The sequence below is a fragment of the Panthera tigris genome, chromosome A1 (assembly GCF_018350195.1).
Source record: "Panthera tigris isolate Pti1 chromosome A1, P.tigris_Pti1_mat1.1, whole genome shotgun sequence".
NCBI lineage: Eukaryota > Metazoa > Chordata > Mammalia > Carnivora > Felidae > Panthera > Panthera tigris.
In genome coordinates, this window is record NC_056660.1 from 135799512 (window position 1) to 135823132 (window position 23621).

Below are 23621 nucleotides of genomic sequence, written 5' to 3' on the forward strand. Positions count from 1 at the left end.
ACTTATGGCTGCCACCGTGGCAGTAAAAGGAAAGTATTTTTAACTTTTTGGGGAGCCTCCCTATTGTGTTCTACAGTGGCTGCACCAGTTTGCATTCCCACAGCAAGAGGCTTCCTTTTTCTCCACATTCTTCCCCACACTTGTTGTTTCCTGTGTTTTTGATTTTAGCCATTCTGGCAGGTGTGAGGTGGTATCTCATTGTGGTTTTGATTTGTGTTTCCCTGGTGATTAGTAATGTTGAGGATCTTTTCATGCATTTGTTGGTGATCTGTGTTTCTTCTTTGGAGAAATGTGTGTTCATGTCTTCTGCTCATCTTTAAATTGGATTCTTTGTTTTTTGGGCATTGAATTGTATCAGTTCTTTCTGTATTTTGGATACTAACCCTTTATCAGATATGTCATTTGTAAATATCTTCTCCTATTCATTAGATTGTCTTTTAGTTTTATTGATTATTTCCTTCACTGTGAAGAATTTTTTATTTTGATGGAGTTCCAATGTTTGTTTTTGCTTTTGTTTTCCTGGCCCAAACTGAGGAAGTTTACTGTTGAACAAGACTTGTTTGGCAGAAGGATGGAGAGGGGGTTAATGGATAACAAAGTAGTTTGGTACTTGAGCAATATGACAGTCCAAAAGGCCAAGTGTTATTCTGGGCCATACTGGAAAAGAAATTACTCAAAATTTGAAGGGGGGAGTAAAAGAGAAATAGGAAGCCTGCTTTATCTTAGGAGGAGTGGTTAAGAGAGGTTTGTCCACAGTAAATCAGTAAATTGTGTCTGTCCACAACATGAGAGAAATTACTGCATTGGGAATATCCCCATCTTTGCAGAAGGATGGACTAAAACCTTACTTTCTTTCTGAAATTTAGAATACCTTCGTTACTGGAGATCCCTTTTGCGATGAGTGCCAATATGTCTCTGTAAGGTTTAAACAGTAAAATGTGCTGGCACTGAAGTTTTATTGTGTAGGATCTAAAGGTATGTTTAAGAGGCAGACCTGGGGTAGGTATTAGATTAATTTTCAAGTTAGATTTATCCCAAAGGAAAATACTTTGGTGCTGTTGATGTGTGTGCTACTCGTCAGGAGAGATAGTATTTCTTGAATTTCTTCCCAGGGTGCATTTGAGTAGCAATTAAATACTTGATAAATGAGATAACAGACACATATTTTGTATTAATTATCCCAGTGACCCACATCACATGGCAAGCAATAAATCTGTGGGAGCATAAATTGGTGGATACTTTAGATTGGCTGGTCAAGGACATTTAAACCGAGATTTAAATTACAAGAAGTATTCGACTATTTAGAAACACAGGAAGACCTTTCCAGGTAAGGTAAGGGCAAAAGCTTCAAAATGGGAATGAGCTTGACCTGTTAGAGGAGCACAGAGAAGACCACTGGGGCTGGAGTGGAGGGGTCTGGGGCAGAGTGGTAGGACATGAAATTGGAGAGAGGTACAGATCATGTAGTACTTTGTAAGTCAGGATGAGGAATTTAGATTCAGTGCTTAGTAAGATGGGAAGCCATCAGTGCATATTAAGGGTAAAAACACTCTGCCTGGTTGTCAGTTATGGATTAGAGGAAGTCAAGAGAAGATGGAGTGGAGTTGGAGGAAGTCAAGATGTAGGTTGGGGCAATTGTCCAGAACTGGGGTGGTAGTAATGGGGTTGGAGAAAAGTGAATGGGGTTAGGAGCAGTTGAAAGAAAGATGACGTGGTGAAAGAACCCAGGTGGTCAGGCAGGGTTAAGCCTGCCTGAGGGATAAGCCTCTAGGTCTAAGTAGGGAAAACATCACCTCTCCTACAGAAACTTTGATTTGTATTCAGGCCATAAGGACCCCCCACCTTTTAAAAACCAGTCTTCCCAGGTCACTAAGGACCTGGCTCATCACTGACTTCTGATCTCTAGAGATATTTCCATAATCAGGGAGTTGCATTTTTCATCCCCTTTGCTTTCTTTCTAGACAGACTTCTTGGATATCACAAGTGGGTAGTGGGTAAGAGGGGTTATGAGGATGGTGAGTTTGCCCAAAGGAAAAACTGAGGTACTGCACACAACCACTTACCTGGGTAGCCTCATAGTTTAAAAGGAAGAGGCAGGGAGGCTTAGTGCTTATTGTGTTAAGGGCCAGGGATTTTACATACCTATTCTCATTCCTCCTTTTGATAACTTTGTAAGGTGCATTTTTAAATTCCAGTTGTATGAAAGAGAGAGAGAGAGAGAGAGAGAGAGAGAGAGAGAGAGAGGCTCAGATAGATTCTTTATTTTGCCTAAAGTCACACAGCTTGTAAGCAGCGGAGCCAGGACCAGAATCAGAATGGGGCTCTCTCTGTACCCTCCATACTGCCCCTGAATTGAGGTTAGTCTGTCTTCCTTCTTTTCTCATTACCACGTAGATTCTGTGAACTCATCCTGGGGAAGGCCATGATTTCTCTTTGTTATATGTACTATGTTTGCCTCCCCTACCTGGCATCAGTGTCTAGTAAAATGCTCAGCAAACATGCCTGCATGGAGGCAACACCTCCTGCTTACTGCCACAGGCTGGGGTGAGAGGCGAAGCAGGGCTGGTGAGGTGGATTGCTTTGCCACTGCTGCTAGGGATGGGGAGCGAGTCTACAGCCTGTGCCTTGCCTCCAAGGCATTTTCCATTTCCTGGCCCCCTCCTCCTCCCCATCCCTCAGCTTTCGCCCCTCCGCCCCTCCATTTCAGCTCTGGCCCCTAGGGGAGCGTCCCTTGCCGCGGGGCTGACAGCATTTAGGGGTGCGGGGTCCCTGTTGTCTGTGCGCACAGCTTCGTTCACGGGTGCCTGGTGTCCAACGGGCATTGATGTCAGGCGGTGGCGGAGCGCTGCCTACAGACGGTTGACCTGGACCCTCCTCCACACTCACTTCCTTCGTCGCCCCCTCCCTCTTCCCTGTACTCGGGCTCTGGCTCTCTATAAAAGGCGGGAGCGTGGGGTGCCACAGCAGCGCCGAGTTTCAGCACCATGGAGAGCCCCCGTCTCCGGCCGCTGACCGTCTTGGGTGCCGCCCTGCTTTTTCTGCTACCGCTGTTGGGTGCCCGTGCCCAGGAGGATGCTGAGCTCCAGCCCCGAGCCCTGGACATCTACTCCGCCGTGGAGGATACCTCCCATGAGAAGGAGCTGGTGGGTATCTCCCGGATCTCCCTTGGTTGCCCCCCAGTCCCTCTGTACACGCGTCCGTCCTCCCTCCCTCCCTCCCCCACTTCCCAGAGTCCGGGTGCGCGGGGATGAGCGCGGAGATGAGCGCAAAGGCAGCGCTCCCGCTGCCATCTGAAAATCGTCTGGAGCCCCACTGCCTGCGGGCAGTTTATGGAGCGAATCCCTTGTCCCGGGCCCTTGGAGCAACAGGAGCCTCAGCAGCTAAGGGACTTGCGGTCAGTACGAGAGACCGTGCTCGCTAAGTTACTACCCCTGCACCGTCCCTTTCTGTCCTTGGAGTCCCACGGCGGAGTGTGTGTGTGGTTCTGGGGCTCCTTGTAACTAGGACTGGAGGGGAAGTGAGCACCCGAGCTGGGCTTGCAGCCAAGGCGGCAACTTCGGCTCCTCCGGGGTGGGGGCGGTGTGTTGCAGATCGAAGCGCTACAGGAAGTCCTGAAGAAGCTCAAGACTAAAAGTATTCCGATCTATGAGAAGAAGTATGGTCAAGTCCCCATGGTAAGGCTTTGGGGTTCCCCTTCCCCATGTTTTTCCAGGAGGAAATATACCACCTTGAGTCTTATAGGTGACCTTTTCCCCAGGATGTGGTAACTATCAGTTTGTTCTCTATAGTTAACATTCTGTTTTGGGGTTTGTCTCTTTTTTCTTTGTTTGTTTTGTTTCTTAAATTCCACATATGAGTGAAATCATACAGTATTTGGCTTTCTCTGCCCTATTTCACTTAGCTTTATACTCTCTAGATCCATCTAGATTTGCAGGTAATGGGTTTGCAGAAGTCTGTAGGCTTCCCTTTGTTTTACATCTCCAAACGTGGTCCTTGGCCTCTAAGGCCATTTCAGAAGACCCAATAGCTTATGCCAGGAATCAGCTCTTGGGTGTCTGTATGGAAAGGAGCATTTCTTGAGGATGAGGTTTTTTTTTTTTTTTTTTTTTTCAACTCATGAAGAATTCTCTGAATTGGAAGAGCCCTTAAATCTACTCAGATCTTGTTCCTCCAATTTTCTTCTTGCCTTCTGGAGCACTGCCAATTTTTTGATCTCTGTTTTAAGGTCAAAATTCTTGATTCCCGGCTCGTCACTTTCCTTGAGGGAACACACACATGCATGTGTTCGTTCTCTCTCTCTCTCTCTGTCTCTCTGTCTCTGTCTCTCTGTCTCTCTCTCTCTCTCTCTCTCACACACACACACACACACACACACACACACACACACACACCTTCCTTGGGATGAGGAGGCTGAAAGCAGGGAGTAGAGATTGTGAGAAATAGGTCTATTGTTGATTTCTTACAAAAATGTCTGATTTTCTTTCTTTTGGATAAACTATCAAAGGAGCCAGAAAATGTGGCCCCCCACCCAAAAAAGGTGAAATAAAGTAGGAAGGGTTCGATAATTTCCTTTTATGTTCTCTCACTGACATTATAAGCACAAGGCTCTCTGTGTTTGAGGCCTGACTATACTTGGACCTCTGGGGATGGTGATAGGTTCCACCTATCCCTCCCAGGAGTCAGAAATTGTGTTGATGGGGAGATGCGGCCATTGGGAGCCTGGGTTTGCATATGTGGGAAGACTGCACCTTGTGTTGTTTGCAGTGCCACGCTGGGGAGCGGTGCGCAGTGCGAAAAGGAGCACGGATTGGGAAGCTTTGCGACTGTCCCCGAGGAACCACCTGCAATTCCTTCCTCTTGAAGTGCTTATGAGGCTTCCACCCTCCTCCATAAATCCCCACTGCCTCTGCCTCCCTTGAGAGGACCACACTTTCATCCCTGGAGTTCGGCTTTAGCAACAAAGTTTGCGTTTCCCTCTGAGAGTTAAAGGGGCTCTTGTCCTGCTGTTCCCAAATAAAAGAATACATTAAATGTTACTGTGTGAAGGATAACGCCTTGTATGGTGTTGATACATGTGCAAAGTATTCTTATTCATCTGACAAACTCTTACCCATCTTTGTGTAGAGAAGGGGAACTTTACTTTGAAAACTGTATTTTTGTATGTGGTGTGGCAGGATGAACATTAGATTTAGTTAATCTTGGTAGGTGACATCACAACCTGGAAAATAATCCCAAATGACACAAATTGCAGCATGTACAATTATACATAATAAAGTGTTTTTAATAATTGCTCTTACTGCATCATAGTTTCTATGTTGTAAGTAATGTAAGTGAGAATGGTGGAATTAAACATGCTGTTGTTTTCAAAGAGATGGATTTTAGAAATAGCAGTCTATTGGGAGAATAGCACCTTGGCTCCAAGGAGTTTTGATCATTAATTGGGAGTTTGCCACACAAACTTTGGTGTACTCTCTTTTTCTTTGATTGCAGTGGTGTGTGTGGGAGGGGTGGGGTGGTGGTGATGGTGGTGTTGGTGTGTGTGTGTGTGTGTGTGTGTGTGTGTGTGTGTGTGTGTGTTAATTGGAGATGGTTGGGATTGAGCTGATGTGACATTGTTTATTAAAACCTTTAGTAGACTCCTTAATTTTCACATAAGACCAATAAAAGATCAATTGTTTCAGACTTTAGCCTCATTAAATGCAGTTTGAAAAATTGGGACTTTTGTTTTGGTTATTCTTTTATTAGTAAATATTCATTGATAAAAAATGGATTATTTAGGGCTTGTTGTTTATCCAAAGGAAGGGAAATAGCTGTATTAGGTACTTTAAGGATGTGAGACCTAATCATTCTCACTGTTTAATATATAAACTTGGAAAAGTTCTCTGTTCAAAGGAAAATTAGTCATTTTAGTAACTAGTTTTGAGGGGAACAAATGAAAACTGATAGGGGGTAGATTCAATCCAAGAAACATAAAAATCTTAAAGGTAAAGGTTAGTAGCCTTTAAATGTTTTTGAGCACTTACCCAAGGTCACATTTCTGAGGGTTTAAACCAGAGTAAACAACATTTAAGAAGGAACATCAAGAGAAAAACAGGTACTTACTGTTTCCCAATGCAAACTCAAGAGGCTGCTGCATAATATAAGCATTAAAAAAGAACATCCCTCCACTGCTTCCTGGGGAGATAGAGTATGCTGATAGGAAATATTCTCATACACAATTGCTATTGGCAGTATTCTTATTCTTACTATTACCATGGCTTATTCCCTTAGTAATCTTGCAAGATCAATATTATTACCATTTTTCAGAGGAGGAAGCAGAGGCTAAGAGAGATGATGGAAGTCATGTTGATCAGATCACATAATCCTAAATTGTGATTTCAGCTCTACTCCCTTTGACTCCCAAGATCTTTTCTCCTTTTCCTTCCATGTCACTCTGGGCAATTGAACAGGTTGTTTAGACTCCCACATTCCGCAGAAGCACTTCTTTAATAGAAATGAACTCACTGGGGTGCCAATGTATTCTGGGGGGGGGTCACATTGCAATTTGAATGCCTATATGACAGGCTTAGTTGCGACTGAAATGTGTTACATTTTAATCTTGAAAAACTGCCTAGAGTTCTTTAATGGTTTAATTGTCTGCTGCTTTTCCAGAAAATATTTAAGATAAAATCCTGACCACCTTCTTGAGTCCCTCAACTGTTCCCATTTGTGTCATTTTTAAATAAGATCAGGAAATTGCTTTAATCATTGATTAGTGCACAGGCAATATCCCCGGGGATAATACTGAGAAGTGCTTCTGATTGCAGCCTGGAATGTTTTCCCAAAAGGAAGAGCTGCTGGAGGACTTTGTTGTTCAAAGACAGGAATAAGAACTCTGCTCCAAACCCCTTTAACTCCTTCACCCCTACTTTTAGGTCACCCTTTTCTTTCTTGTTTAATTTGACTGAAGGATATGGACTTATGGGGAACTGGTGATGAGGAATCTGTGGGCTGGGTATTAAAGGCTTCTTCCAAGAGTTTTGTCTGGGTATCCAAGTTTTAAGGTCATGGTTAATGACATTCTCTACTAATGAAAACATTTAATCTGATGTGGTTTGGTAGAAGTAACCTTGCCTTTTCATTTAATCAGTATTAGACCACCTCTTCAAATAGAATGCCTTAGTATGTTTAATGACTGAAGGTCCCTGTGGTAGAGGATAAGAATGTTAAATACTGAAAAAATTTTAATGAGAAAAGTAGTTATCCATGTGCAGTCACCCACGTATGAGCCCCAGAGATATTCTAAGATTGGCTGAAGGATCAGGGGTCTGACAGTTGACAGGCATCTATAGCTAAAAATCCAGAGAATATTACAGGCATAAGAGCGGTGTTTCTAGAGCAGTGGTTCTCACAGGGTTTGGAGGTGATGAGTGAAAATTAACCAGAGGAATTTTCTCAACTACACACAACCACTACCCCTCCTACAGTAATTGCTGATGTTACGCCCCTCACCCTATGACAGAATCTGGAGGCCTGTGAGGGACACATGTTGTACCTAGGTACCCACACCCCCCTTCCAACCCTGATAATGGTACATCTGATTGTGGATATTGACAAAGATTCTTTCTTGATCAGACTTGAGTCAGGCTCCTGAACCTTCTTCTGGGCCTATCTGTGCACTTCCTTATATAATCCAGTTTTAGCAAGAACCCTGCTAAATCAATTTACCAAGAGTCCCCATCCTTCTCATTTTCCACCATTCTTTAGGGGATGTCTGAGCACTCTGGCCTGTCTTGAGTGAAGATCATGTCCGGTCATGTAACTGGAATTCCCTGACCCCTGATGTTTCCCATTGGTAACTTCCCATCCACTGACTCACTCCCCTACTTCTTACTTGCCCGTTTAATATTAGGAATTGAGCCCTGTACTGTACTTTATTTCCCCTATTGTGGTAGTCCTGAACAAAATCTATTTATATGGCTTTAACTACTGTCCAACTGTGGTTTTTCTCTGACAGGGAAGTATAGTTAGGGAAGACTATTTAGGAATGCGTGGTTTAAATAAGGTTCTCAGGTGGTTCTGCTGAGAGTCCAACATTAGAACCACTGCAATGCTGAGCTAATTGTTTATATAGTGTCCCATTCATTCTATACTTTTTTGAGTGCCTTCCGTGTGCTGGGTATTTAGAACACAATGATAAACAAGATAGACAGAATCCTTGTTCTTAGGGGGTCTACAATCAAGTGATTTATAACCTTTTGTGAGACTAGATAATAAGAAACAAATAAAAATGATAAGCCATGATAAATTCTTTGAATTTTTTATCTCTGAATTTATGTTGACATGATTGAGGCCATGGGTTCTTAGAAAATGAAGAGCAGATAAGAAGAGGTCCAAGTGGCTTTCCCTGTAAATAGGTTTTTGGGTCCCCTCAGGTGGAATTCACAGATGTTTGTAGATTAGGAGTATCTCAGGGGAAATCAAGACTGAGCATAAGGAGGGTGGTGGTTCTGGTGTCAGCATTCAATATTCTTTACTTCATGGATGGATGGATGGATGGATGGATGGATGGATGGATAAACATAATTTTCTCTTGCCTGGCTAATGTGTGTTTATAATTTGTTTCCCTTGCCTTTGTAGATGTAGCTGCTCTAGTCTTGAGAGTCTATCAGCACAACTATTTTGGCTTAAGAATAGTTTATTAATAGTTCTAACTGGTGTTCCCTGAATTACTGAGAAGAGGAATCAGCAACAAGAAGGAGGTTAAACCTTTAGAAAAAAGAAGAGGTAATGGATGAAGTGAGGTTCTTGTCAAGGATGAGAAGGTGGGATTCAGAGCCAGGAAAAAGATAGCTTTGGGAAGGAAGGAGAAGGCAAGAGAGCACATGATATGTAAAGATATAGGGGACTTTATACATGTTTTGGCAGGATGTCGGGGGTAGTTATTTCATGGCTTCTGTTTTCCAAGGGAAGTAGGATATAAATTCATCTGCTGAGAAGAATGTTAAGCAAATTATCTATTTACTAATTATATATACACAGTGTACAAATTGATGATAGGCAAACTCTACTAGAATGTGACAGATTCACCATAGGAAGTGATATGTTAAGGACTACAAAGAGAGGAAGATGAATTTAGGAGGCACAGTGGTGAATTATCAAGGCCTGTAGACAAAAATGATATTTGAGTGTTATTTGAAGAATGTGTAATATTTTAAAATGGGAAGATGGGGAAAATTTTAAGGTGTAGGAAATAGTGTGACTGAAAGTGCACAAGGAAAAGAATGCAGTTAGAAATAACCTGAGTGCTGAGTCCATGGAGTGTAAAATGGTGAACAAGGAGACAAGGGTTGGTACGATTGTGGGTGAAGAGGCCAAGGCTTTATTCCTGATGGCTCTAGGGTATAATCAGAGCTGTGTCCTAGGAAGCTCATTCTGATACTCCACTAAAGGAGGGACCAGAAAGGGGAACATTGTACAGAAAGAGCAGGCAGGAATACACTGCAGTGATCCAGAGAAGAAGTGATGAAGGCCTGGATGGATAAGGGTAATGTGGATGGACAGGAGGAATGCAGGAGACATTGTCCTGGAAGAGTCTGAAGCAGTAGTTTTCCCAAACTCTTCTTGTCCATGATGGTGTTTCCCCTCAACTGTGGTAAAATGGTCTGGAGGCAGAGAAACCAAAGCTAAATATATCCAATTTGATCTAATTCCCGGTTCAGCATACCTACATTTTAAGAGCCTACCTACGTGTGTCTATTGAAGTACAATTAATATATAATAAAATTCATTTTTTTCAAGCATATACTCTACATTTTCAGTGCTAAAATGATAGTGGAAATGGGTGGCAGTTGTTTTCTTAATGTTTCCATTAACAAAATGAAATTAGGCATTTCTGTTTTGAGATGTTAGAACTTTGGGGGAAACTTGACTGGTCTGGAAAATCTAAAGGTGTGGAAACTATTGAACTCAGGGCAATTTATGGAACTGGTGTCTGACCCGCTGGGAGGATGGTATATACCAGAGAAAGGGAACAGGCACAGAGGCCTGCAGGGGGGAGGCTGAGGTTTTGAATATATAAGGGACCTGGAGCTTCTCTAGGTTTTCCTAGATTCCAGTCCAGAGGTGGCTTCACCAGAGGGAGGCAAGCACAGGACAGCACTGCAATGGAAGCGGGACGCCTGGTTTCCTGTCAAGGCTCAGCCACTCATTAGCTGTGTAACCTTGGGCAATTTGTGCAATCTTGCAGGGTCTCACACATGCAGACATCGAAGAGGCCCTTTCCAGTTGAAATATTTCAACTGACTTCATTCTACATTATTTGATCATACCTAACATTCTGTGTTTGAGCAACTGGGAAATAAAGCATAATGCTCCAGCCCAAGTTGATTTTGGCTTTACGTGAACTGCAGGCTTTAACAAGAAAGAATAAACCTAAAATCACCTCAATTTTTTAAAGTGTGGATTTCTTGGGGCTCCTGGGTGGCTCATGGATCAGTCCGTTAAGCGTCCAACTTTGGTTCAGGTCATGATCTCGTAGTTCATGGGTTCGAGCCCCCTGTTTGGCTCTGTGCTGACAGCTCGGAGCATGATGCTGCTTCGGATTCTGTGTCTCTGTCTCTCTCTGACCCTCCTCTGCTTTTGCTCTGTCTCTGTCTCTCAATAATAAATAAACATTAAAAAAATTAAGTTTCGATTTCTTAAACACTAAACAATCTTGTGGAGAACCCTAAGCATTTGGAATTTGAAGATAATTGCTTTAAAATTACACACATACATATTATACATACAAATTTTATTTATATATGAGAGTTATATTTAAATTATAAATTATATAATTATAATATAATTGTATGACTATGTAGAGTTATAATACATTATTGTAAATTATAATGTATACTATATTATTAGTAAATAATACTAATATTAAATATATAAATTATATAGTTATATATTTTTAGTAACTATGTATAATTATATATGTAATATATAACTATATATATTACATATATAATGTATAGTATATATAATTAAATATAGTGTATGATATATGATTATATATCATATATAATTTTAAAATTATGTGTATATATAATATATTTGAAACATTTCAATAAATTTTTAAATATATAAATATAAAATATAAATAAATATAATTACATTATATACATTAGTTGCTTCCACACACAGTATAGTTTGCTTCCTTTTGTATTCTCATTTTTCAATTTTTTTTTTGGTGGTTAGGACCCAGCTGGGGCTTTCCAAAGAGGAACACATATGCAGGCTTCATAAGGACTGAAAACCTCTGTAAAGGTATAAGTGGAGAACATTTTTAACATGGAAACGTTATACTAGAAAATACTTCTAAGTCTCTAAAATCTCAAAGCCACACTTCTGGTGGACTGAGCTCCTGTATCTCAGGTGAGGTTTTGGGTGTTCGAGCTTCTGCTTTCTACATTCTGTTGTCTTTAGTGATTTATAGTGTCAACATTAAGGTTCTGGAGCAGTTTGGGCTTTGTGAGTTTATTAGGAGTTTGCTGTTGATTCTTACTGTAGAGTTTACAAACCTAGTTTATACATTGTCTTCATTTTGGGATTGATCACAGAATTTCAGAATTGAAAGGAAACTTTGAGGTCATTTAATTAAATCTCATTTTATAAATGAGGAAACAGAGACCTTAATGGTAAAGTGACTTGTCTATTCTTGTGATGACCAAATGAAAATTCTGTGAGGCAAGCAATATATATTTGATAAATTGTGGGACATTTTATCAATAGAATCCCTCTTAGGACAAGTTATCCTCATTTGGGAGACTCTTTCGACAACTATTAGGGGTGGAAGCGAACCTTCCTTGATTAATTTTTATTTATCTTTCTATCTCCTGTTACTCTATTTTAAAATGTGATTTACTTTTTTAAAAAGTTTATTTATTTATTTTGAGAGACAGAGAGAGAGAGAGAGAGAGAGAGAGAGAGAGAGAGAGAGAGAAAGCACAAATGGGGGAGGAGCAGAGAGAGAGGGAGAGAGAATCCCAAGCAGGGTCCATGCTTAACCCAGAAAGCAACATGGGGCTCGATCTCACAATCCTGAGATTATGACCTGGACTAAAATCAAGAGTCAGATGCTTAACCAACTGAGCCACCCAGGAGCCCCCATATAAGCCAATTCTAATGAATTTATTTCTAAAGAGGGAGTTTGTTATAAAGTGATCAGAGGGTAGGAAATATAGGTGAAGAAAGAACTGGATACCCAGAGCCAGTAGGAATCATTTCTTCTCTTTTGTTCTCTTTTTCTCCCTCATTCTCTCTCTTACTTTCTTACTCATGCATGTTTCTCTCTCTCTCCATATTACTTTGCGTAGGTTTATCTAGGGTCTAGTAGTGGAATTGCTGGGTAGGTTGCACAGTATGCTCATTTTCAACGTTAGTAGATAATGCCAGATTGCTCTCTAAATTAATTAGAGAACTAATGGCTGTACCAATTTATGTTTCCTACAGAAAGTCTTGCACAGTGTCACCTATGCTTGGAACGGTTAATTTAAAAATTTTGCCAATCTGGGGTGTCTGGCTGGCTCAGTCAGAAGAGTGTGTGAGTCTTGATCTTGGGGCTGTGAGTTCGAGCCCCACGTTGGGTGTAGAGATTACTTACAAAAATAAATAAAACTTAAAAAAATTTTTCTTTTGCGAATCTGATATCATTTTTGCCAGCGGTATTTCATTGTTATTTTAACTTGCATTCTTTTGACTACTCAAGAAGACCATATTTTAATATTTATTCATATTTTCTCTTCTGTGATTTGTTTCTTCAGGTACCTTACCTATTTTTTAGTTGGGTTGTTTGCATTTTTCTTTTGTTAAATGTTTATTTATTTTTGAAAGAAAGAGTTTGAGAGAGAGAGATTGTGAGTAGGGGAGGGACAGAAAGAGAGGGAGAGAGAGAATTCCAAACAGGCTTAGCACTATCAGTGCAGAGCCCAGCTGGGGGCTTGATCTCATGAACCATGAGATCATGACCTGAGCTGAAATCAAGAATTGGACCCTTAACTGACTGAGCCACCCAGGTGCCCCTGTTTGTTTTTTTCTAATCAATTTGTAGAAGTTCTTTATATATTTTGAAACTACTTCCTTATTGGCTATATAATGTTGCAAATATCTCCTAATCTATGGCTTATCTTTTTACCATAGTATCATTTGCTGTGCAGAGTTATAAATTTTAATGTAGTTAAAATTTTTCCTTCCATGTTTGTGCTAAGTGTAAGACACAATACTGGTTCAAATCATAAAGACATAATACTGGTTCTCCTATAATTTTCTTTAAGATTTATAATTTTGCACTTTAAGGTTATTAACCCATAATTTTTGTGTATGGTGATATGAGATTTCATATTTTTTTATATGGGAGAGTCATAGTCTCATCTCATCTTTATTGAAGATAAATACCTTTTCCCACTGATGTATAATACCAACTCTGTGAATTTTCAGGTTTTTTTTTTTTTAATTTGTGGGTCTGTTTCTAAACTCTATCCTGTCCCATTGACTTATTAGTTTATTTGGACACCACAACCACACACTATTTACAGAGTATTTGGGCATTGGTACCTCTGTCAGCAACCTCAAGCCAGTACCTCCAGGAACATACCTGCAGTTAACAAATTAGGTTTATTACTAGTTTCAGTTTGGGTTAGGGACCCGTGTGGCATCTCAGTAAGACAGTGTGGAAAGACAAAACAAAACAAAACAAAACAAAACAAAACAAAACAAAACAAAACACTCACACAAACACCTTCTTGTAGGATGTGGGCTTTTGTTGAATGATTCTGGGGAAGGCTTGAGAGAAAGGGGAGTAACTCTGGATTGGGTGTCTTCAGAAAGTGGGGACATTCGATGATTGGATATCTCCATAAATATTATCTATAGGGAGAGGAGGCTAGAGGGAGGACAAAATGATACTTGGTAAAGAAGTAGCAGGCACTTGTTTAGTGAGAGACAGGAATGCTTGGTATGTTGTGGGTTGTATGGGGGTTTTATCTGTGTTTATGCAAAATTATCAAGTGGCTTTGTGTTGACTCAGTTTATTTTGGTTGATGAGTGACCTTGTCTGAGGTGGTATTCTGTAAGATGGTGTATGGCCTACACGAAGCACCAGGCCAGCTTCCAACAACACTGAGGCCAGCTGCAAGCCTCAGACTGGTTCCTGGTTGGTTCATCTGGTAGAACAGTCCTCCTCTCACCCATACACAGTTCTTCAGAATACTTTTATTCTTGTTAATTTATGGTTACATATGAATTTTAGTATCAGCTTATAAAGTTTTACAAAAGGTCTGTTGGATTTTGCTTGGATTTGCATTGAACTTACAAATTAATGATGGAAAGAACTGAAATGTTGAGCTTATTTCATCTTTTGATTTATTAACATGGTATGATTTCTACACTTATTTAGATCTTTAAAAATGTCCTTCAATAACTTTAATAATGTTCTTCATATATGTTTTGGATTTACTAGGTTTTAGACTTTTTTAAGTTTTAGATTTATTATTTGGATTCTAATTTTTTGTTGCTGACATGTATGCTTTTTAATTCTATCATATTTTATAATTGGTTTATTGACATAAAGGAATGCTATGTACCATGTTTATATATTGATGATATCCTGTAATGTTCCTGAGTTTTCCTCTTGGTTCTAAGTATTTCAATATGTTCTTTTGGATTTCTATGTAGACAATCATGTTATCTGAAAATAAGGAGAGTTTTTTCTTCCTTTCTCATTCTTATAATTATACTTATTATTTTATTACATTGACTATGTCTGTTACTATGTCAATGGTATAGGGGTGATGGTAGACATTCTTATTCTTGACTTCAATGACAATTTTTCTAAAGTTTCATAGGAAATTATTTTGTTAGGTTATTTTTATTTTTTATTATTTATTTTCTTATTAAAAATTTTTAATGTTTATTTTACAGAGACACAGAGAGACACAGGGCATGGGTGGGGGAGGGGCAGAGAGAGAGGGAGACACAGAATCCAAAGCAGGCTCTAGCCTCTGAGCTGTCAGCACAGAGCCCAGCATGGGGCTTGAACTCATGGACTGTGAGATCATGACCTGAGGCAAAGTTGGATGCTTAACCAACTGAGCCACCCACGTGCCCCTTAGTTTTTCAAGAGGAGATAGCAATTTTGATTTAAAAAAATTTTTTTTAATGTTTATTTATTTTTGAGAGAGAGAGAAACAGTGTGAGTAGGGGAGGGTAGAGAGAAAGAGAGAGACAGACTCCAAAACAGGCTCTAGGCTCTGAGCTGTCAGCACAGAGCCCAACGTGGGGCTGGAACTCATGAACTGTAAGATCATGACCTAAGCTGAAGTTGGATGCCCAACTGACTGAGCCACCCAAGCATCCCTGTTTGGTCATTTTTAAAATACATGCTCTTAAATTTGAAAAAAAGAGGGGGATGCCTGGGTGGCTCAGTCAGTTAAGTGTTCAATTCTTGATTTTGGCCAGGATCATAATCTCAGGGTCATGGGATCCAGCCCCCTGTTGGACCCCATGCTGAGCATGGAACCTGCTTAAGATTTTCTCTCTCTCTCCCTCAGGCCATCTCCCCTCCATGCTCTCTCTTTCTCTCTTGAAAAAAAAAGTATATATGTATATATATGTATATACATATATATGTATATACACATACATATATATACATATATATACTCTTTCTTAAATTAAGGAAATTTATTTCTAATTTCTGGTTTGATAAGTTTTTGCTTTGCAAACATGAATGAGTACTCAATTTTGTAGAGCTTTTTTCTGCATTTAGTGATACAATTCTACTTTTCTTAATTTTTTAAAATATTTATTTGTTTTTGAGAGACAGAGACAGAGGGCAAGCAGGGGAGGAGCAAAAGGGAGGGAGACACAGAATCTGAAGCAGGCTCCAGGCTCTGAGCTGTCAGCACAGAGCCTGACATGGGGCTGGAACCCATGAACCGGAGATCATGACCTGAGCCAAAGTGGGACCCTCAACCGACTGAGACACGCAGGCACCTCTATTTTTCTTAATCTATTAATAATCTGACTTAATCTACAGCCTAGAGAAGTGGTCACCCTCCTGCAGAGCTCCATGGATACATGCTAGTGGTGGAGCAATCAGTCTTGGTGGAGTGCTGAGGTGGACGATCCGGGCTGGAGCCCACGCTTCCGCCATGTCCTACAGCCATAGTCCCTGAGCAGCCAGGTGTGCGGCTGATACTTCCCACAACCCAACGATCTAATATCTGATCCTTCTATACCCTGGGCATGCAGTGCAAAACCACATGCCTGCTCGGGCTCTTGTTTCCACCATGAGTTTCTCCTCACATGCTGCTGTGCTGCCTGGTAGTTCACCTTGTCTGCTTGACATGGTATATTTACTGACAGACTTTTTTTTTTTAGGTTTATTTATTTACTTAGAGAGAGAGAGAGAGAAAGAGAGAAAGAGCATGAGTGGGAGAGGTGCAGAGAGAGAAAGAGAGAGAGAGAATATCAAGCAGCCTCCATAAGGAGCCTGATGTGGGGCGATCTCACGAATCATGAGATCCTGATCTGAGCTGAAATCAAGAATCAGACACTTAGCCAACTGAGCCACCAAGGCGCCCCAATTGATAGATTTTCTAATGGTGTTTTTCCTTTTATGGGATAAACTCTACTTAGTTATGACGCATTTTATAACACATTTTGGCTTTGATTTGTTAATTTATAAACTAAAACTTTTATGTCTATGTTTCTTAGATCGGTTTGTAATTTTATTTTCTTGTCTTTATCATTGTCCAATTTTGGTAGTAGGCTAAGTTGCCTCAAAAAATACATTAAAGAGTTTGTCTTCTCTCTACTTTCCCGGTCCTTTGAAGCAGTTTGTAAAGAAGGATTATCTGGGGGCGCCTGGGTGGCTCAGTCGGTTGAGCTGAGCGTCCGACTTCAGCTCAGGTCACGATCTCGCAGTCCATGAGTTCGAGCCCCGCGTCGGGCTCTGGGCTGGTGGCTCGAGCCTGGAGCCTGCTTCCGATTCTGTGTCTCCCTCTCTCTGCCCCTCCCCCGTTCATGCTCTGTCTCTCTCTGTCTCAAAAATAAATAAACGTTAAAAAAAAAATTAAAAAGACCTTTAAAAAAAAAAAAAGAAGGATTATCTGTGGAGGTTTGGTCGTCTTTTGTCAGTGGGAAATTTTGGTGACTAACTCCATTTCTTTAATGATTTTTAAATGACCTCAGAACTATGAATGGAGAAAGATGAGACATGAGAGATTCCAGTTGGGCTTAATTTAAATCTAGGTAGGTAGGAAGGATATAAAAAGATCTAGGAATAGGACAAGAAAGGACTAAGTTTTTGAATTTGTAATTTTGATTAATTAAAGGCTAAATTTAAAAACCAAAGTAGCACTTGAATAATCTTTTGTGTTACCTCTCCTAAGCCTCTCAGGCTTTCAGTCTAGAGCCAGGCTTTACAGTGGAGGTTTGAGTCTCCTGGTAAGTGGTAATCGCAGATAGTCAGATGGTTGCGTGGCTTTCCTGCCAGCTGTTTTCTTTTTTTTTTTATTAAAATTTTTTTTTACATTTATTTATTTTTGAGAGACAGAGTGAGACAAAGTGAGAATGGGGGAGAGGCAGAGAGAGAGGGAGATACAGGACCGGAAGCAGGCTCCAGGCTCTGAGCTGTCAGCACAGAGCCCAATGTGGGGCTCGAACCCACAGAGCGTGAGATCATGACCTGAGTCGAAGACAGACGCTTAACCGACTGAGCCACCCAGGCGCCCTCCCCCTTTTAAAAAAAAATTTTTTTTTGCTGGCTGTTTTCCGAGCAGTGACTCCAGGATTCAGCCAGTTATGTGTTCAGTTTCTGTTTCCTAGGTCGTAGACCTGTCCTCCTTCCCTGGGTTTATGACTTGGTGTAAGCTCTAGACCCAGGCAGTCTTCTAAGGCAATTAAAACAAATGTAGACTTGTTTCATGATTGGAAGAACTCCACTCCAGCTTCTGTTTTGGAACAGGTTTAGTCCTTTTACCCTGTAGAAGCCAAACTCTTAGCTGCCACTGCCAGCGTCTGAACCCTGGGTCAAGCAAATTCCCAGCTTCAATCTGTTCCTGACCTTGAATTTATGGTCCACTGGAATCCTTATCTTCCTTTCTGAGGCTAGCTGTATCTTTTCAAGTTTTTCTTTTCTATATTTATATTTTTCTATATTTTTACTTTAGGGAGAATTTGTTAATATTTGTATAAAAGTTGTCAACCATATAGCAACCAATGCTTTTGTTGACTTAATCGTAAGTTTCATTGGTTTATTACTCATCATTGATTCTTCTATAACTGGTCCTAATTGTTAGGTTCTTTTTTCCACTTCATTGGACTCTTTCTTCAGGTGAATTTTTGGGGACTGGTACTTGGGTATTATGGTTCTGAATCCTTGCATACTTGAATTTGTATTTATTTTGCTCTCACAGGGAACATACTTTTTAGACACAGATATAGAAAGTTCTTCTCATGCTGTTGCTCTTCTCTTTTCTGGCATTGGGCTAAGAAAGGGACACCTTTTACTATAATTGTCATTTTTTAAATAAATGTTTGTTTCTTCTTTAATATATGAGTAGATGTTATTTTATATATTTGAACTTCAGAAATGTTACCCAGGGTGCCTTGGTGTAGGTGGTCTTTCTCCATATTCTTTCTTGAATCTCATGGAGTCCTTTTGACTGAAAGAGTAAAGATTTTCTTAGGTGAAGTGTAGATATTTCTCTCATTTCTTTATTATTTCTCTGGTGTACATTTAGTTCTTTTTCTGGGATTCCTTTTGTATAAATATAGAATCTCTCATATATATGTGTTATGTGAACTATATCTCTTCTCCTTTTCATCTTGATCTTTTCCCTCTGAGTCCTGAGCCTATGAATCTAATTCATAGATTTGGTTCTATTCAGTAACTAACCTAATTACCACAAATGGAGCTTCCTTCATACTCCTTTGTCCTATGGTACTGGTATGAAAAACAAATGCTCCTGAGAGGTAGAGACCATTCTTTCACTCTGCTTCTGTTATGGTGGATTTTTCACCTTCTCTCTTTTGAGGACTGCAGAGAGGCCGACATATCAGAGCCCCAAGGGGAGACACTAGGAATAGCTTTATCTACCTCACACTTGGTAAAGCCTGCCTCTGGCTGGAGATCTCAAAGACTCAACATACACCCCAAAGGGTGGAAGAGCACCAAGGATTCTGAGTTGCCTTGTGGGAGTGGTATCTCTCATTCTTCAAGTCACACCATGATTATAAGAGCAGTCATTTTGTTTTTACACATGCAGTAATAGAATCTTTTTTTTTTTTTTTTTAATTTTCACTTAGGGAGTAAGAGACAGAGATAGAGATACAGATAGAGCAGGCGAGCAAGAGTGCCTTTGCGCTGTGTTGCGGGGGAAGGGTTGAGGGAGAACACATTTGGAAAAGGAATTTAGGGAAAGAACATAAATATCAAATGAGCATTTATTCCATTATTTTCTGGGTGGTGGTATATATTGGAAACCTCTCTTTCTGATCTTCAATGAATTGTTCAGTAAATTCTTTGTTACTCAAAGTAACAATTGATGTGATTTTATTAAAAAATATTTATCAAGACTTTTTTCCATGCCATAAATTTATTTACAAACGTATCAAGTATGTTGAATTCAAGAGTTTGATCCATTTTTCAGACATTGTATCTCTTAAAATGCTCCTTTTCACATCTGTTTAATGGATTAATTGAAACATCCTTATTTCTTAAGTAGTTGGTGTCTTACTATAAAAAAAAAGGTTCAGCAAATCCAGATCCAAAGTACACAGTCATCTTGTTAGTTGCTGCCACTTGTTTTCCACTGGAAATGGCAAATTCTTTCCTGGGCCCTCCTCACAGTGGCTCCTGCAGACTTCAGGGGTTGTCAACTTCCAGATGCTCAGTCCCAACATAGTGATGTTGGAAGTTTGTGAAAGGCGCAGAGACCCAAGATGAAAGGAATGGCCTCAATACTTCTTTTTTATCTAATATCTAACATGGTAAGATAGTTGTATCCATTTATTCATCTCTTTCTTCATTATTCATCAAATATTTTGAGTACCTACTCTATGTCTGGTGCTATGCAGGCTCTAGGAATATAGCAGAGAAGAAAACAGTAAAAATTGCCACCCTCAAGGAGCTTATGATTTTATGTAACAAGAAGGCTCTGTTTAAGTGGGGCCCATATAAATAAACTTATGAAGGGAGAAAGATTCGTACAGTGGCTTTGAATCCCTCCTCCCTGGAATTTGTCTGTGTCATCTCTTCTTTTACCTGTTCTTATACGATACTCTTCACTCTCATGTTTTCAGGTTGCCTAGAATTCCTTTTATATGTGTATCTTAGCTTCTGACATTTGTTTCCAACCCCCTTTGGCTCCAATGACCTATTTTGCATGTACTCTCCAACTACACTTTGGCATTGATCTCCTAATGAGTTCTCAATTTTACCCTCTAACCCCTAATCTCTGTGGTTGCTGTAAAAGACCCACTGCCTCCTCCTCCTCAACTTTTCAACAGGTCCCCAGGACCAGGCCTAATTTCTGTTTAGGCATTCTATAAGGAGGATCTGATAACATTCACCATATGCCAGAGGGACATGCTCCCAGTTTTAATCCACGAGTATTTCTGCATGAAAACCAGGTTTGTTTGGATAAGAAGTCTGAATCTGTGCGTGCAGAAGCACACACACTCTGCGCTGGTTTTCTGTCCATCATCCGTTTCCCCAGAGCACTTCCATGCTGTCACCAAGGACAACTGCACACAGGGGCTGTCTGCTCTCTGGATGATTGAAGCCATTAATAATTTACCAAACTCTGGCTGCTGCCTTTCATTAATTATCACTTTGCTAATGATGTCCCTCAGGAAAAGAGAAAAGTAATTCCTCCTCCAATGCAGGCTCAGTGGAGACAGACCATATTTCATAAATAAACCAGGGGTAGGCGTTTTGCCTTGAATCTTTTTGAATTCTTCTTTTGCAGAGATAGAGGAGGTATAAGTAGACATAATCAGATATAATAAGGCAGGTAAAGATTCTGTTTGAATACCATTGTCAATGTGCTGCCACTGTGGCTCTGATTTAGCCTGTCTGTTCTTTCATGTAGGAGATGGAGCCACTTTTTCTGAGATGTGTTCTTAGTACAGGTAGAGACTTTCTTAAAATGTGGCACCAAGAACTGAATATAATCCTCTAAAATGAGATTGCCTCAGGCGACTGGGTGGCTCAGTCAGTTAAGCATCTGACTTCAGCTCAGGTCATGATCTTATGGCTCGTGAGTTCAAGCCCTACCTTGGGCTCTCTGCTGTCCACACAGAGCCTGCTTCAGATCCTTTGTCTCCCTCTGTCTCTGCCCCTCCCTCACTAGCACGTGCATGCACTCTCTCTCTCTCTCTCTCTCAAAAACAAATAAACATTAAACAAAAATAAAATGAGATTGTCTCATATAGCCATGGATTACCTGTTCAGATCACGATTCTTGGTAACTAAGAAGGAAGTTTTCTTCCCCATTTGGTCTGACTTGTTGACCCAGGGAGGATTAAATGAGCTAAAATATATGAACAGTACCTGAACACAATAAATATTCAATAAAGGTTAACCATGCCAAAGAATAAAGGCAAGTCTGCATAATTTCCTAGGCACTGTGTGTTTTTGACTGGTCTCTATAGAATTTGTTTCCAGACATTGTGGAACATAACAGAGAAACTTTATTATTGCATCAGAGCAACTGTCAGACCATTCCTGTCCCCTTAGCAAAAAAAGAGCAGTCAGGTGTCTGGAAGTAGACTGCCAAATAGGGTGCCCCATTTTAAAACAAAGAGAGAGTTTAATGCTAACTGCACCCAAAATTTTACTAGCTTTTTTGACCTAGTGTAGGTATAGGATCCTGAATCTGTTCTGGAAGCCTGGCTTTTCGTGGGTGGGGAGAAGGGAGCATGCGTCCATCCAAGTAGTTGAATGAGCACTGTCCTGGGTGCTGAAATTTTCTTTACAGTTTTCATTTCAATTTTATTACTGTTATTCACGAAAATTGAGTAAAGGAGGAGATGGGAAGAAATTCACCACTTCTGTTAATTGTTCAAGTCTTTGGGTTTTTTCTTTTTTCCTTCCTGGACTTTCTTCATGAGGCTGTCTCTTGTGTATGTTCCAGCTGGAACTGTTTTCTGTGGAATGCTCCCTTTCTTCATGCAGGAGGTTGGAGCCTTCTGCCTCGTAAGAGGCTTCCTCTTCCTCTCTGCTCTAGGAAGGCTTTAGGGTAGGTAGCCTTAGATCAATACTGAGGAGCTTTGGGGGAAGACTCCCTGCTTTGGGGTGTAGTTTTCTGCAGGTTTATGTTTCCTTGTCTCTTCTCATCCCTGATGAGATCTTTAAGACTAAGAGAGTGTATGGGCCTAAAGGCAATGGAACAAGGAAGCCACTCAAATGATTTTTGACTCTGTCTGCTTAGGTCAATCTAGACCAGCCAAAGCAAGACCCTCTGAAATATGGCCCAGTCTGCCCATCCAGGGTTTCTCAGAAAAGGTTGGGGACAAAGCTCTATTTGGTAATCCTGTTTTACCTTTATCCTCTATGTTCATTTCTTTTATAGGGAGCTAGTTGGAGGTCTCTTAGGCCTTGTCAGGCAGATGCTGGAGAATTGAGGGGTCTCATCACTTTTTTCTATTTCTTTCCTTCTGAGACACCCATTGGCATGTTCTGCAGACTGAGCTGAGTATGTTCTCAGGGGAAAAGTTCTCCAACAGAGTGGGGCATATACACTGGAATAGTCCTCTCACAGTGATACTTAAGACTTCACCTGCAACTGATGTTGTTGGGTACCGCTTGCCATAGTGTTGCTCATATTTGAGTTTTGAGAGGAGAGGAAATGGGTCTTTGGCTAAGAGCAGGTTTCTTAGAGAGCTCATGCTGTAAATGCAGTTGTATTTCCTTGTAGGTTAAATCTGTAGCAGAGATCAAGGCTCTTGCACTAGGAGAGAATGTGATAAGTGGAATCTTTTTCTGATGAGGTCAGGAATCCGTTTTGGGGCCAGAGAAGGCTTATCCAGAACTGTCATCTGCAAAGGATGCACACTTCTCTGGGGCAAGGCCCTTGCAAATGGTACAAAGTTCTGATGTCTGATTAGTGGTTTCCAATACTGGTATTAATTTCTAGTACTATAACTGATTCTTCAGATTCCTCTGAAATTAAGTTAGGTTTCTGGTGTCAAGCATTTGACCCTGATTATTTTTTTCTTTGTCATGCTGTCTGATAATCTCATTTCTGGTCTATCACTCTATATGAAATAGATCTTGCAGCAAAAGAAAAATGGGTATTACAGGCAATGTTTGTATTCTTAGAATCACAAAGAGGTAATATATTGAAAAGGCTGAGAACACATAATCTGAACACTGATGGCCTGGGTTTGAATCCTAGCTGCACTTCTACTTGGATGGATAATCTTGGCCAAGATAGTTAACCCCTCTGAACTTCATTTTCCTACCCTTTGAAATAAAGGCATAATAACAACCTCCAGGATTGTTGGGAAAATAAAATGTTAATGTGTGCTAAGTACATAAAACAATGTGTAAGTATTGGCTTGATTTTTTTTATGTGATTGTTTACTAT

General features: G+C 40.4%; 1 protein-coding gene and 1 pseudogene across 1 annotated transcript; one reads left to right on the forward strand and one right to left on the reverse strand.

Annotated features, from left to right (window-relative positions):
• The first annotated feature begins 2984 nt into the window (after positions 1-2984).
• Positions 2985-4872, forward strand: CARTPT (CART prepropeptide). Its single transcript, XM_007079861.3, has 3 exons — positions 2985-3143; positions 3591-3674; positions 4765-4872. Exons 1-3 carry the CDS (start codon positions 2985-2987, stop codon positions 4870-4872), a joined length of 351 nt encoding a protein of 116 aa, XP_007079923.1.
• A 14867-nt stretch (positions 4873-19739) lies between these two features.
• LOC102970887 lies at positions 19740-21540 on the reverse strand (annotated as a pseudogene).
• Positions 21541-23621: the final 2081 nt, after the last annotated feature.